General features: G+C 32.7%; 2 protein-coding genes across 9 annotated transcripts; one reads left to right on the top strand and one right to left on the bottom strand.

Annotated features, from left to right (window-relative positions):
• Positions 1-243: 243 nt before the first annotated feature.
• LOC107957442 (putative glycine-rich cell wall structural protein 1) lies at positions 244-1,329 on the top strand. Its single transcript, XM_016892959.2, has one exon. It carries the CDS (start codon positions 474-476, stop codon positions 1,086-1,088), a length of 615 nt encoding a protein of 204 aa, XP_016748448.1. The 5' UTR covers positions 244-473; the 3' UTR covers positions 1,089-1,329.
• Positions 1,330-7,491: 6,162 nt separating this feature from the next.
• On the bottom strand, positions 7,492-14,404 carry LOC107957441 (protein BTR1). Of its 8 annotated transcripts, none has more exons than XM_041112337.1 (9): positions 14,118-14,404; positions 13,851-13,957; positions 11,795-12,033; positions 11,599-11,705; positions 10,007-10,200; positions 8,881-8,942; positions 8,232-8,327; positions 8,092-8,153; positions 7,492-8,007 (listed from the first exon to the last, which is right to left on the bottom strand). In XM_041112337.1, exons 2-9 carry the CDS (start codon positions 13,933-13,935, stop codon positions 7,911-7,913), a joined length of 942 nt encoding a protein of 313 aa, XP_040968271.1. In that variant the 5' UTR covers positions 13,936-13,957; positions 14,118-14,404; the 3' UTR covers positions 7,492-7,910. The 8 variants fall into 8 exon arrangements, with proteins under 8 accessions (XP_040968271.1, XP_016748444.1, XP_016748446.1 ...); XM_016892955.2 differs by having other exon boundaries at positions 8,881-9,005; positions 14,118-14,356; XM_016892957.2 differs by having other exon boundaries at positions 8,881-9,005; positions 13,851-13,954; positions 14,118-14,356.
• Between the last annotated feature and the right edge of the window lie 400 nt (positions 14,405-14,804).

Here is a 14,804-nt window from a genome sequence, read left to right as displayed (position 1 = left end):
ATGAAATGTCTCAAATTCAAATTATTTTAGGTGTTATTTTTTTATATATAAAAGATATAAAAAAAATAAAAACGCCCTACAAATATATATTAATAAAAATATATAATATTTTATAGTTGGATGAGAAAACAAAAATACGAATATATAAATTTCATAAATAAAATATTATATAAAAATAACATGATTTACGGACGATAAATACATCAAACCAAACACGAGAATTGTCGTATCTTTGCTATCATCAGCTCAACACTAGAATTTCAGCTGGCTTTTTGGGATACTCAGATTAGTTATTTAACCTTTTTTTATTTTTATTTTTATTTTTTTGGCAATGCCTATAAATAGAGGAGCTTGGCCTTAATCTTTTGCTCAATCAAAAGCAGGCTTGTTCATTTTTCTTGTATTCTGAGAGTGGTATTGAGTGTTGCATTGAGCTTCTTTTCTTTTTATTTTTTTTCTTGAGCTTCAAAATAATGGGCAGCTCTAAGGTTATTGGTGCTGCGTTTTTGGTTTTATTACTAGTGGACTTGGCCTTTGCTGCTAGGTCATTTAGGAGTGTAGGAAAAGGAGGTGGTGGTGGAGGAGGAGGAGGAAGTGGTGGAGGTGGAGGTGGTGCTAATGGTTTGGGGTCAGGTTCTGGATATGGTTCAGGGTATGGTTCTGGAAGGGGTTCCGGATACGGTTCAGGAGGTTATGGTAGAGGAGGAGGTGGTGGTGGTGGTGAAGGAGGAGGAGGTGGAGGTGGCTCTAGTTCAGGCCAAGGGTATGGGTCTGGATATGGGTCCGGATACGGGTCTGGGTATGGGAATGGTGTAGGAGGTGGTGGAGGCGGAGGTAGAGGAGGAGGTGGCGGAGGTGGAGGTAATGGAGGTGGACATGGCTCAGGTTGTGGATACGGAAGCGGATCTGGATACGGAAGTGGTGGCGGTAGAGGTAGAGGTGGAGGTGGAGGTGGAGGTGGTGGTGGTGGAGGAGAAGGTGGTGGCGGCGGTGACAATGGTTATGGACATGGTTCAGGGTATGGAAGTGGGTCTGGTTATGGTTCAGGATACGGTAGTGGTGGGGGAGATGATGATTATTCACCATAAACTAATGAATGGGTGAATATTTTATTTAGGTATAGAGATGTATAGAATTGTGTTAGTATTTGCATGGATTTGCATGAGGGGCATGCATATATAAATATATACATACATACATACATATATATATTATATATTGTAAAACTTCCAAGTCTTTAGTAAAGCATTTTAGATACTATGTTTCATATTGTCATGCATTATTGTACCATCGGTAATTACAATGAATAATACTTGGTACTTAATTCCATTTCTCTTCTTCGGTATTTTTATATAATTATTACTTATAATAAAAGGAATTCAAAAAAAATGTGGGAATATTCAAATAAAATAAATTATTTATATTTTGAATTTGTATTTCTTGGGTAATAAATTATTTTTTTATATAATTGAGAAGGGTATTATGGTTTGAGTTCGTGGTAAATTGGTGTTAATAAGAGTTTTAATTATTACTAAAGAATTGGGAAATAAATGAAAGAATTGAGAAATCATTTGCATATTTAATTATTTTTTAGATAATTAAAAATTATAAAATAAATAAAGGGAAAAAATTAATATTTTTTATTTGGATAAGTTGTGGAAAGGAAAAGAAATTATTTATTTTACATAAAATTTCCAAATTTATCCTTTATATAAATAATTAATAACAAAATTAAATTAAATATTGTAGAAAGATACAAATATTCTAAGGATTAAATTATTAAAATTTTAAATGTAAATTTAATAAATAAATATCTAATCATCTAAAAAGATTAAATACATCCTTTGATACAAATATTCTAATCAATTTTCTCTTTAACCAGCAAGCGTTATGGGTTCAGCTTCTCCGTACTAAATATAAAGTTAAAGAAATTTGTCCAGTGGACATCTTGAGAGATTTATGCTCCTTTTTTTGGAGGCACCTTCCGAAGGTGTGGCCTCTCTTGCGTCGGAGTTTTACTTGGTCAGTTGGTGATGGTAGACTAATCAAGGTATGGACGGATCATTGGGTTCCGGAAATTGGTCCTCTTATTAACTTTTGCCATAATATGGATCTCATTAACATGGATACTACCTTCTGTGAGGTTATGTTAGCTGGCGGTAGTTGGGATTGGAATTTTTGGCATTGCATGGTAGATGGGAATGCGATTCCTTTTATTGCAGGTATCCTGCCTCCGAATCCTTTTATTGGGCAAGATGAATTGATTTCCAACCGGTCTACTAATGGCGGATTTATTGTCAAATCAACGTATAATCACTTGATACAAAACAGTTTGAAACCGGTAGACAATAAATGGAAATCGGCTTAGTCCTTTGAGGGGCCTCAACGAATTAGACAATTCCTCTGGTTGGTTTCTAAGGAATGTTTGCTAACGAATGCCAAAAGATTTAGAAAAGGTATGGTAGGTAATCCTTTTTGCTTACTTTGTGGTAATTCTAAAGAATCTATCATCCATGTTTTTCAAGACCGTTTTAAGGCTCGTGCGTTGTGGTATCAACTTATCCCTAATAGATGTTCTATGTAGTTTTTTTCCATCCCACTTGTTGGGGATTGACCCGATTAAGCAACGAACAAGTAAAAATAGCAGAACCCCTCAAAAGAGGATAAAAAACCACGAGCAAATATAATTTTACTATAATGGCAAAATAACGAAGAGTATAAAAGATGGAGAATAAAACTAAACCCTGAAAACTTAAAAACAAAGAACCCTCAAAACGTAAACACAAAATTCTCTATGTTATAAGTTCTAATCACTAATGAGTGCATTTTTTAAAGTTGTAAAAGAGTCTATTTATAGGCTAAATTCATAGGTCAAATAATAATAAAATAATCTAGGCTAATTAGAGTTTAATTGAAACAAATAAATAGAGTTTAACAAGAAGATTATTTCTCAGATTTGACTGAAATAAGAGTCATACTTAACAAATCTCCACATTGACTCATATTTCCACAACGCCATCTTTGCCAAAGCCCGCCACGGGCCTATCTTGAACTATGCAGGAAATTAATTGTGTCGAAATTGTTCTTGGAAATTGAAATACTTCTAGCTCTAGACTTGTACACTACCAAATCAAAACTAACTCGGGTCTAATTTTCACGAACACAGTGCCCTAACTTTTTAAAACCTACATCCAAAAGAGAACCTTTCTTCAACGAAGCAGTCATCTCTTTTTCCCTCCTATGACCAAATTGCCTCCACTCCAAACGAGTTGACTTCGATTCCATAATGGACAAGAGACGTTCGATTTCATCGGTCATTGTAAAACCTTCCAGAATATAAATATTGTTGGTTCTTTTACCTTTTAACAAAACGAGAGCTCCACGAGATACTTTAATATCGCTTGACTCAATGTTGATTTTGCATCCTTTCAAGTCTAAAATGCTCAAGGAGATGAGATTCTTTCCTAAATCAGGTACATACCTGACATTTGAAAGTGTCCTAATCGTCCCATCGTGCATCCTAATTTTAACAGTACCAATACCAATTATCTTACTGGATGAACCGTTTCCCCTGTGCATAACTCCACCTTCAACTGAACTTTATGTGGAGAACCATTCTCTATTGGGACACATGTGGAAAAAGCATCCTGAATCTAAGATCCATTTAGACGTAAGCTTGGAGCTTTCGCTCGTGAACACTAACAAGAAATCATCACTGCTTTTGCCAGCCAAATTAGGACCAGCTATATCTTCCTCGTTACTCTCAGCAATCCTTTTATTTTGCAATTTATAACAATCTGCTTTGACGTGACCTAACTTCTTACAATAATAACAACTTTTGTCTCGCTTCTTTGATGCTACCAAAACAGAAGCTTGTCTATCTGCCTTGCTATCCGAACCAAACTCATTATCGAGTTTGTCTCTATTTAACAAATGACCCTTTACATCTTTGAACGAAAGTTTGTCTTTGCCATAAATCAGAGTCTCCTTGAAAGACTTGTATGAAGGGGGTAAAGAGCACAATAATAGCATAGCTTAATCTTCATCTACAATCTGAACCTCAAAGTTCTTTAAATCATTTAAAAGAGTAATGAATTGATTGATGTGATCTCTAAGAAGCTCACATTCATTCATGCGAAACATAAATAGGCGTTGTTTCAACACTAAACGGTTAGCTAGAGATTTAGTCGTATAAAGAGTTTCTAACTTTTTTCACAAGGCGGATGAGGTCTTCTCCATTAATACCTCCTGTAATATCGTATTTGCTAGGCACAACTAGATTGCAGACAAGACCTTTTCATTAAACTCTTCCCATTCTGTTTGATTTAGATTCTCAGGCTTTTTCCCAGTAACAAACTTTTTCAAGCCAGTTTGAACTAGAATTGCCATCATTCGAACTTGCCACAGATTGAAATTTGTGACACCGTCGAACTTCTCAATTTCAAACCTTGTTGCTGCTATATTTGAACGGGCTGATCTACAAAAATTTAACTAGCTCTGATACCACTTATTGGGGATCGACTTGATTAAGCAACGAACAAGTAAAAATATTGGAAGAAATTAAAATTTTGAACACACAAATTTAACGTGAAAAAACCCCTCCAAAGAGGATAAAAAACCACGGGCAAAAATAATTTTACTATAATTGTAAAAGAATAAAGAGTAAAAAAGATGGAGATAAAAACTAAACCCCAAAAACCTAAAAACAAAGAACTCTCAAAACATAAACACAAAATTCTCTAAATGTGTTAAGAGTTCTAACCTGTAATGAGTGAATTTTCTAAGGTTAAAAAAGAGTCTATTTATAGGCTAAATTCATATTCAAATAATAATAAAATAATCTAGACTAATCAGAGTTTGATTGAAACAAATAAACAGAGTTTAATAAGAAGATTATTTCTCAAATTTGATTGAAATAGGGATCATACTTAACAACGCTATTTGGATTGATTTCTTTAAATCTTAGGAATGAGTTTGATCTAGTCTATATTGAGATTGAGTGGTAGTTTCTGTTTGGTATAATCTGTTGGAATATGTGGAAACAGAGAAATATGTGAATTCTCCAAGAGGTGGATGTTGATTTAAAGAATATTCTTATCTCCTCATGGAGTTGGGCGAATTTTATTAAGCATCGTCATGTTCCATCTATTGGTTCTTCTAGAAATCTTAGCCATCATAATCTTTGGGTTCCTCCTCCCTTGGGAGTCATTAAATTGAATACGGATGGGGCAAGATCTCCGAATTTGGAATTTGCTTCTGCTGCTGTTGTGGCGAGAGATATTATGGGAATATGGCTTGGAGGTGTGTATAGGAATATTGGTAGATGTAGTGTTGAGCAGGCAAAACTTTGGGTGATTTATGATGCTTTTGTTTTGGCTTGGGATGTTAAATAGGATAATATCATTGTTAAAACGGATTGTGCCCAAGCCCTTTCAGCAATCTCAAACAATTCTCATGGTAAGTCAAATAGGAATTTAGTAATTAGAATAAATAAACTTTGTAGTAGAAACTGGCAAGTGCTTTTACAAAAGGTAGCAGGAGAAGCTAATGCTACAGCTAACATATTGGCTGGTGCAATGCAAAGAATCCGTATGGGTCTATTAGGTTCAAGGAAATTCCTAAAGATATTATTGAGCAAATTTGGATTGATGGAGACTCAATTTGTACTGTAATTGTTTTATTTCTGTAATTAATCTCTATTTATTTACCAAAAAAGAGATTTTTTTATTTTAAAAATAAATTGTTAATAATAAAATTTTTGAAGGACAGAATTGATTTTTTACGTAATTCAAATTGTTTTAAGTTTCTTTTCCCCTAAATTGAGGTATTAAAAAAATAAAGGAAAATAAAGGGGAGTGAGGGGTTCCCTATCTTTTTTTTTTCCGTTACTTAATTAAAATATGTATCCAAATAAGGGAAAAAAATTATCATTTTGCTTTATTTAGGGTATGTTTGATAAATTAAAATTTTAAGTGTTGAATTTGTTAAATTTATATTAAAAAATCATCTAGAAAATTAGTAAATATAGGTACAAAATATAATTATTTATTTGATTAAAATAAATATTAAATATTAAAAATATTTATTTCTTAATTTAATCTTATTAATATAATAATTTATCTCAATTGAAATGATTTTGGATAAAAAAATAAATATAATAATTTAAATATTTCATTTAAAAAATAATTTATTTCAATTATTTAATAGAATAAAATGAACTTAATATTTTACATTAAGTTATAAGTGACTACCCATCTACTTATTTCATTTAATATTTTTTTTTTGTTGAAAATTCTATATTAAGTAAAAAAATTAAAATAATATTATAACGTAGATCTGAATATGAAAAAACTTTAAAACGTATGAGAAGTGGAAATAATAAAAAATGAGAGATGAGAATTGGTCATCGTTACATAATTTATTTAGCTATCGATTCCCTTATACTTCCAAATTTGTTTCTAGGCAACTAAGGTAGAGGGTCCTCATATTCTGGAAAACACTATGAATATTCTTATTGCTTTCCATTTCTTTTTTTTGTTTATCAAGATACAACTACTTATTCTAAAATGTATTTCTATCATTCAGATTTTATGTAAAACCCAGGTAGTCATAATTTAAGTAATAAAGTTATTATATATTAATACCAGGAATTAGAATTCTTGGTTAGTTTTAATAGATTCGGGTCCCTAACATGAACCAATGATAAGTTTCTCTGTCCTGTCCTCAACATCCCAATTTGTTCCATTTTCTCAATCGAGCTACTCGGTAAGTCAATTTAATCCAATAAGTTCAACATTTGTAATTTTTAAACATAACCACTTCATCTATTCTGAATTCTACATTTTTTTTTCCAAAATATATTCCCATTCAATAATATGTTTTTAAATCGGATCGGTAATTGAATTAGCCAAGTCATTGATTTATTAATTCGACCAGTTCAATTGGACCGATTAAAAAAAATTAAAAATTAAAAAAATTCTAATTCTACCACTAGTTCAATTAATTCATACCAATTTTCAATCTAACCAGTTCAAAATTACTCTTTAGACCGATACTTCAATCCAATCAATTTAACCGATTGATGCAATCCAATTCAAACAACTCTGTAATATTTAAATCTATTACTCATAAAAAGGAAAACGAAGTCAAGTAACAGGTTTAAATATCCAAATCAGTTAAATCACATAAGTAATAAAGATTCAAAGAATTGAGTATTCAACAATTAATATCTGCATCTACTTCTTCAAATTCATTGAAATAAAAATTATAAGTTGTAAATCTTTCTTTTCCTGATCTAAAGTTTCTTCCTGACACTTAAATTTAAATATTTTCTGAAAAACTATAACCTATGAATATTAAAACCCTAACTTGAGTCCTTTCCATTTAATTTAGAAATATTATTAAAATATTAACCTTTAATACATTTTAAACCCTATAACCTAAAAATTGGTTGTCTAAAGCATCATTAAAATCAAGCTAAACCAGAGGATGTGTTTTGAAATGCTGCATAAATTCAATGTCAAGAAGAGTATCCTCTCAAGATGTATAGTTCAAATATTCAATAAAAGTAAACAACAGCTAGCCGTTACAATTATATAACCAAATGAAAATTATGCTAATTTGTATTCAGTTATGCAAATGATAGCCTATTCTAAAATCTGTTTCCTTTTTTTTTTTTTTTTAAATCAATAAAATTAGTCTATCTGTTCCGAAGAATACCTAACAAAAGCTGTACTGGATAAAAATTTGCCCTTCTTGCTGCTACCTTCATGCACTTATAGCTTTCTCAATTAACTCATTGCACGCCAATGAATGTAGATATGTTTTGAGTTGAACTATGTGAAGAAGTCATAAGCCACTCCATGAAAAAACTCACAAGAATGGTTTTGAATCTATTGATAACCGGAAAACTAATCCATCACCCTCTCACTGGCGTTTGCTACCTTCTGCAGTATCATGGACTCTGCTTGATGAATTGCTCTCTGTGATCCCATGATTGTGACTTTCCTGTCACACAAGTTAAAGGGAAAAAAGGAATTAGCTAGGAACTCGACGCCTAATAGTGGATTGATAAAATTGGGATTGTTATACCTGTCATTTGTTCCAGACATGAAATCACCCCTATCCGATATTTTTATCCTGGCACCGCTTACCTGCAATGACAAAGTGCTCAATTCAGAACATAAGCAAAAATTATGGAACTAAATGATATCTATTTCTCATTTATAAACCTGACTGATTTCCATGATATTCCTTCCACCACGACCAAGAACCAGTCCTATATGCTCATCAGAAACACCAATCGTGATAGAGTTGCTATGATCCTCCTGTATAGACATATCAAAAGATTTCTGTCAAGCAAGATCGATTGAACTACAATATATGCATATAGCATGAGTCTATTTCAGAATGCAAGTCATCACTTGCAAAATAATAATAGGGTTTAGGGAATTAAAAATTGAAATGACACAAGAAATACTAATACTATATTGCTCCTATTCTTCATTTAGCTCAAAGCATCCACATCTGATGCATTCGGACATAAGTAAGGTATGGGCACGACACCCCCTAAGGACCCTCCAAATACATAGAAAATATTAGAAAAAAATTGAACAAACCAGTATCTGACATTCATACCCAAGTTTCAGTAACATAGTACTTCTATACAACAGATCTATAAGTAAGGTATAACTGACAGAAATGAGTTAAATAATATTGTTTGAGTCTTACAAAAAACAAATGAAAGGAGAATGTGATCATCCTCCATGTAGATACCAAAGTAAAATATAACAAATAAATATAGTTTCCCTTAACAGCGAACAAAGTAAAATAGCATCAGTCACCAGGCAGAATAGAGAAAACACATAGAAAGAGATGAACCTTGTGATTCGGAAACTTCACTCCAGCCCCATTTGGTGCATAGCTCATTGAATTGTAAGTCGCTGTAGCAACAGAAGGAAGCATATATGCATATGGAATACCATGAAAACCAGAGAAGAAAATACCTAAAATTTCAAGTTACAAGAAATCTTACTAGGACCAAATTAATTAAATCTTACTAGCAGTGTTTAGTAAGACTCTACAAAGGACATAATACCAAGAAAAATAACAGTTGCACATCATGGACTACTCTCACCATAAATTAGAAAGAAAATGACTGTTAAGAATCAGACTACTTGACAATGAAATTTGTTACCACATCCTAAAAAAGCAAACAAACTCCCAAACAAGTCATCTTCTGGAATTTAAACACATAAAGGAACTTCTTCCCTTATATCTCATGAATTTTGGCCACATTTATTAAAGACTATGCTTACTTCCCAATCAATTGAGCACCATCATGAGAAATCTGCAAGTACTTTGCAGTAAGGATAAATTACATAGGTGCAACACCTTCCAATTTGTTGTTTTCATTATGCCCCTTGGCTTTTAGGTTTCCATGATCATACTAAATGACTCAGGTCCAGTGGAAAAAATATGAGTTCTGGGACACATTTAGCCTATCCACCTCGAGAGTTTAAAAAAGAGAAAAAAACTTTTTTTTCCAGAGAATACCTATGAAAGGCAAAAGAGAGTTACAATAAATGAGATGGAAAATTTATGTCAGAGGTGGACTTAGTGAAGGAGAAATACTGAAAAATGATTGTTACCGAACAAAGGCAATGTGTCCATTATCGCAAAAAGAGTTCAGAAAACATCATGACAGCAGCTAAGTTTAATGTTTAAATTCATAGCAGGGCCGAAAAGCTTTAGTGAGATAGATGACTTCTGTCAGGCTTGCGTTAGCTGAATGGAAATACATCTAGTTTTAATTGTTTAATGTCACAGCACAGCTAAAAACTTCTCTTTGCCAAAAATGAAATGGTAAATTAAAAACTGTTTGCATATCTGGATTATGAAATAACAGTGAAACTGGTGGGAGATGAAAAGGCAATAATAGTGTTCATAAAAGCAGAGACAATTGATGCAAATGTAGACTTGGTAGCGAAATAAAAAGAGAACACACCTGCATATGAAAATGGGGCATGCATAGCTTGTGAGTAATAAGAGTCTTCACAAAGCTTGGAAAGAATCAAATCAATTGCTCGCAACTGCTCATCTAGAGTGCCAGTAACTGTTACTAGCCTATCATTCAAGCCATAAAAATTATTATCCTGTGGAGATATCTTAATGCCAGCTTGGGAGCCTTCAATAAATGACCTACAAAAAGGCAGACATACTCAATGAAGCGACCAATAATACTTCAATAGTAACTAACCACAGACCACAGACATATAACATGAGACTACTTTAAACAATCATTTTTAGTAAATGTAGGGTTTCTCCTTCCATCTATAATGCATTCACAAAAAATTATGTCACAAAAAATAGCTTTCTTACAAGCCAGGGAGCATGTTAAGGATATGGGACTTTTCATTCATTATAACTTCTTGGAGGACTTAAGCCACAAGTAGCAACCATAATCTACTTGGGGACCAGTCATACTTTATGAATCAGAAAAAAATCTGAGTCAAATCATGCTCACTTATGTGGAAGTGGTCAATAAATGTATAAAAGCACAGGTTAACACTAATTCTTCTTGCAAGTGGAAGTTATATTTAATAGACTTATCCATCTCGAGGAACATGTCCTCAGCCCACTCAACACCCAAGTAACAAGACAATATAAACATTAGATTAGTTCTTTTCCATAATTCTAAGTTGATTCACAAGCTCAAGTAAAGCCCATGGTACTTCAATTTAAAAAGAAAGTAAATATCATGCAGTTCAGACATTGCTGCCAGCTGGACCTCTTTGTAAGAAAGCTTTGTTTTCAAAAACCTCAAGTCCCCATCTTTGGATGTTATAATGAAACCAAAAGTCAATCACCGAAAGAGCTTCTCCAAACAAATAACTTTTAGGCCAAACAAGTTTTTAATCTTCACCAACTATTTTTAGAAATAAAGTTATCTCGAAATAAGATCCAAGTCACCCACATAAAACTTGTCCACAGTCTAAGATTGAACCTTGGTCAGACAGGTATTCTAGAAATAAAAGCTCTGACAACTTACCACATTTTGCCAAATATACCTAAAATAATTCATTTCTTAAAGCCATCCCCATCTACTTACAGAATAAGCATGTTATGAAAACACAATTCTAGAAGTAACTTACTAAGATGAATCAAAATCATCATTATGATAATCTTTACAATATTTATTCCTATCGCCAAAATTTCTCCTTTCCAATGTCAGCCTCTCCAAGTTAGCTCTCTTTGTATGTGAAGTTGTTGAATCATCCCCAACTCAATTGGTCACGTATCACTTTTAAGTGGGCATTCTCACACATGATTCAATTCCAAAAATAAGCAGTTCAGTCACCACTCACACCTATTTGAACATACTAGAAATCAACAGTAGTTTAAATTTTTTATGAAGTTTATTCCTGCAAATAAACAGCATAATGGAAGATTAAATATGTGTTCTTTATAAAACACTATTAAAAATTATTAAAAATTCCTTTAATTTTAAGTCAGCAAATTGTCATATCCAGGTGCATTGCCAAAATCATAGCAACAAAAACATTTATAATAATCAGAGTATCCAAGTAGAATTCTTACTTTATGGTAGCCCCTCCTTTCCCAATTATGCTGCCACAAGAGCTATTGGAAACAATTAGCCTCACTTTTGTTCTAGGTTCAACATCATCATTATCTTTGATATTAAGCTAACCAGAAACAAACTTAGTTATTATAAAAAAAAAAAAAAAGATGGAGAATTTATAGAGTTAAAATTCATAAAAAAAAAAAAGGTCACCTCATCCAATAATTTTGCAAGGATAAGTTCCACAGCTTTGAGTATATCATCAATTGCTCCAGAGACCATAATGATCCTGTCTGATGTTCCCGGGAAAAATTCATGATTGCGTGACAACTGGATTCGAGCTCCTGATTTTGACTGAAATTCGGTAATTGTTAAACCACCCTTTCCAATTACTGAACCAGCCGCAGCATTGGAGACAAGAAACCTGACATATGTAGGCTTCTCTGCATTCTCTGACAGAAGAAATGGGCAAAAAAACATCACTTAGTTCTACGATAATTAATCACATGTAGTCTGCTTTCAAATAATAATAAAAAATAATGCATTTGTAGTCAATGAGGAATTTTGGAAGCAAAGATGAAATTTTCAACCATTAAAGCAATCTCCTTCCTTTTTAGCCCAAAGAACAAATAAGAGGATTGAGAATGAAAAGAAAAAAAAAGAAGACATCACACAATATGTAATTTATAACATTAAAAAAGATTGAAGTAAATGCATTAAATACAGAACACGTGGTTGCTTCAGCACAATAAGTGTTGCTTATTAAGACAAGCCATCTGATAATAATTCAGATAGTAATAATTTTATCTCACACATGAAAGAAGTAGAAAATCTAATCTTAAGAAAGGTAATATAGAACTTACATTTTCAATATTCACGCAACTCTTATCAACATTTTGATATAGATTTGATTAGTTAATAGCAAGCAACACCGGTCACTAAAAACCCTAAACCCTATTAGCATAAGCAAAGTAACTTAAATCCATCTCATCCATCATTTTACATTTAAAAACCAAGAGAGAATCACTGAAGTAGATGATAACTGTAAAAGGAAAGTCATAAACCTGAAGAATATGACTCAGAGAAAATTAAGGTATATAAAGATAGAACTCAAGCTCTAGATAACAGGAGATGCTCTTGATGTTCTATATTTTTATATTTACATAAATTCGATGGACTAGTTTACTAAATATAGCATCTAGGAAGTCAAATCAATGACTTCAATGATATCTTCAAAGATAAAAGAAACAATCAAACATTTAATATAGCCTTTCCATCAATAACTTCGTCTATTAATCCTTTACAAACAAGGGCATACAGAATTTTGCACAGAAACTTACCAATAAGAAATGCATAAAACAGGTAATGTATATCATGCATACAATTCAGGAAACAGAGGGCGCTAGGGAGCAGCAAAAATTGTGTGTAACATGCACTGATGTTAGCGAACTAGAAAATAAGAGATGACCACACCCCTAGTCCAATATCAGGCACGACAAGAGTCCTAATCTGAGCTTTCATCTGTAACAATAAAGAAATGTCACTCCAGTAGTTTTCTTTTCTTCCCCTTACCAAGCATCTCGCTTCAAAGTCCATGAAAATGCACCCAAAGTCAAAGAAATCAATTCCCACCGAAGTAATCCATTACGACAACAATATAAGATTTATCATTTCTGAATTCAATATAGTATGCTCTCCAAAAGTATTCACATTAATTCCTATTAGACAAGCTGACTACTGTAGCCAAACAATTCAAACAATATATCTTCTTTGGTTTCACATCTAACTTTTAATTGTACTTTAAAAATGAACACCAACAACCATGACCGAAACAACCCTTACTTGCAGCTCCTCACACCTCATACCACCATTGACCTCATAGTCAGTTCAGCTTTCACAGTTCCTATAGAAAAAAAGCAGATAAAAGATAATGCCAGCGAAACTCCAGGATTTCTCGTCCTTCTACTCCAATACTTTCAGCAGCATTCAAACAATAAGCTAAAAATTGAAAACCCATTCTTTTCTCGCTCGCTATCCAATTCACATTTCTCCTCAGTCAGCACATAATGCTAGGGTTAGGGTTTCAAATTCTATAATAAAAATAGAAAAAAAAATACCATTCTCATACTAATCTTTACATTAGAGGGGGGCAAAAAAGGAAAAAGAAAAAACACATAACAAAATTTAAAGCCATTAACTCAAAAAACAGAAAACAAACAAAATGGAAAGCTTAAACGGAGAGAAACGGAAGATCAGGTCAGAAAATTACCAGAAGTCGGCGATTTAGGTGGCGGCGGAGATCTCTTCCTCGCAGCCTCTGGTGATGACATATAAGACGACTCCGTCGACTCCATTTTTCTCTTCTCCTCTCCTCTTCTAAACCAAAAATCAAGAACTAAATAAAAACAACAAAACAATCCACAACACTACATACATAAATAAATAAATAAGAAACAGCAAAGCTTAAGCAAATTAATCAAGATCTCCACTAAATTAATAGAATTTTAAACAAAAAAAAAACCAAAGAGATTAATACTTTTTTTACCAAATTAGCTTTCTAATTTAGTTTTTTTTTTCTTTCAGTTCGCAGCTTTCTTCTTCTTCTTCGGTCTGAGCTCAAGCGTTCTGATTTTTTTTCGTTATCTATACATGGCTCGCGCCTCGCTGGCTTAGGTTCGTGGCCCGTCCGAGTTTTAATTAAATAAATAATAAATTAGGATGGGTGAACGTGAAGAGAAGTGGCGGCCCACAAGGTTGCGACCACGCTACCCGTTTCGGCTAACCTGTCATCATCCTTCCTTCCCATATTTAAGGTTGGATTTTGTGCATGGCCTGAGCTACCCGGCCAGCTTGAAGGCCTGCTAAAAAAAAAGAATTTGAGTAAAATTATAGGCTTTTAGGTAAAAAATGAGGCCCGTTTAGAAAATGAATTAGGCTTGGATAAAAAATTTTTAGCCCGGCCTTACCCGACCCAAATTATTTACTAAATATATATATATTTTTATTTTTAATCATATTTACATTTTATTTTTAATTTTAATATAATCACTTTTTATTATATTTTCAATTTGTGTATTATTTTAATAATTGTTTTAATATAATTTTTTATTTGTTTCTTATTTTAATATTTGTTTTAAATGTATTTGATGATTTATTATATTTTAAATTTTTTTATTTAATGAAATAAGTTTAAAAAATTTAATATGGGTCGGGCCGGGTCGGG

This window comes from Gossypium hirsutum, chromosome A05 (genome assembly GCF_007990345.1).
Source record: "Gossypium hirsutum isolate 1008001.06 chromosome A05, Gossypium_hirsutum_v2.1, whole genome shotgun sequence".
Lineage (NCBI taxonomy): Eukaryota > Viridiplantae > Streptophyta > Magnoliopsida > Malvales > Malvaceae > Gossypium > Gossypium hirsutum.
Note: the sequence above shows the minus strand (reverse complement) of the source record. Positions and strands in the feature narration are given on the sequence as shown.

Coding starts and splice junctions, on each gene's coding strand:
- LOC107957441 (XM_016892955.2), bottom strand. CDS start 13,935: ATGGAGTCGACGGAGTCGTCTTATATGTCATCACCAGAGGCTGCGAGG. Junction 10,201..11,598: donor AAAGGAGGGGCTACCATAAA/GTAAGAATTCTA, acceptor GCCTTTTTGTAG/GTCATTTATTGAAGGCTCCC. Junction 9,006..10,006: donor TGCCCCATTTTCATATGCAG/GTGTGTTCTCTT, acceptor TTGAAATTTTAG/GTATTTTCTTCTCTGGTTTT.
- LOC107957442 (XM_016892959.2), top strand. CDS start 474: ATGGGCAGCTCTAAGGTTATTGGTGCTGCGTTTTTGGTTTTATTACTA.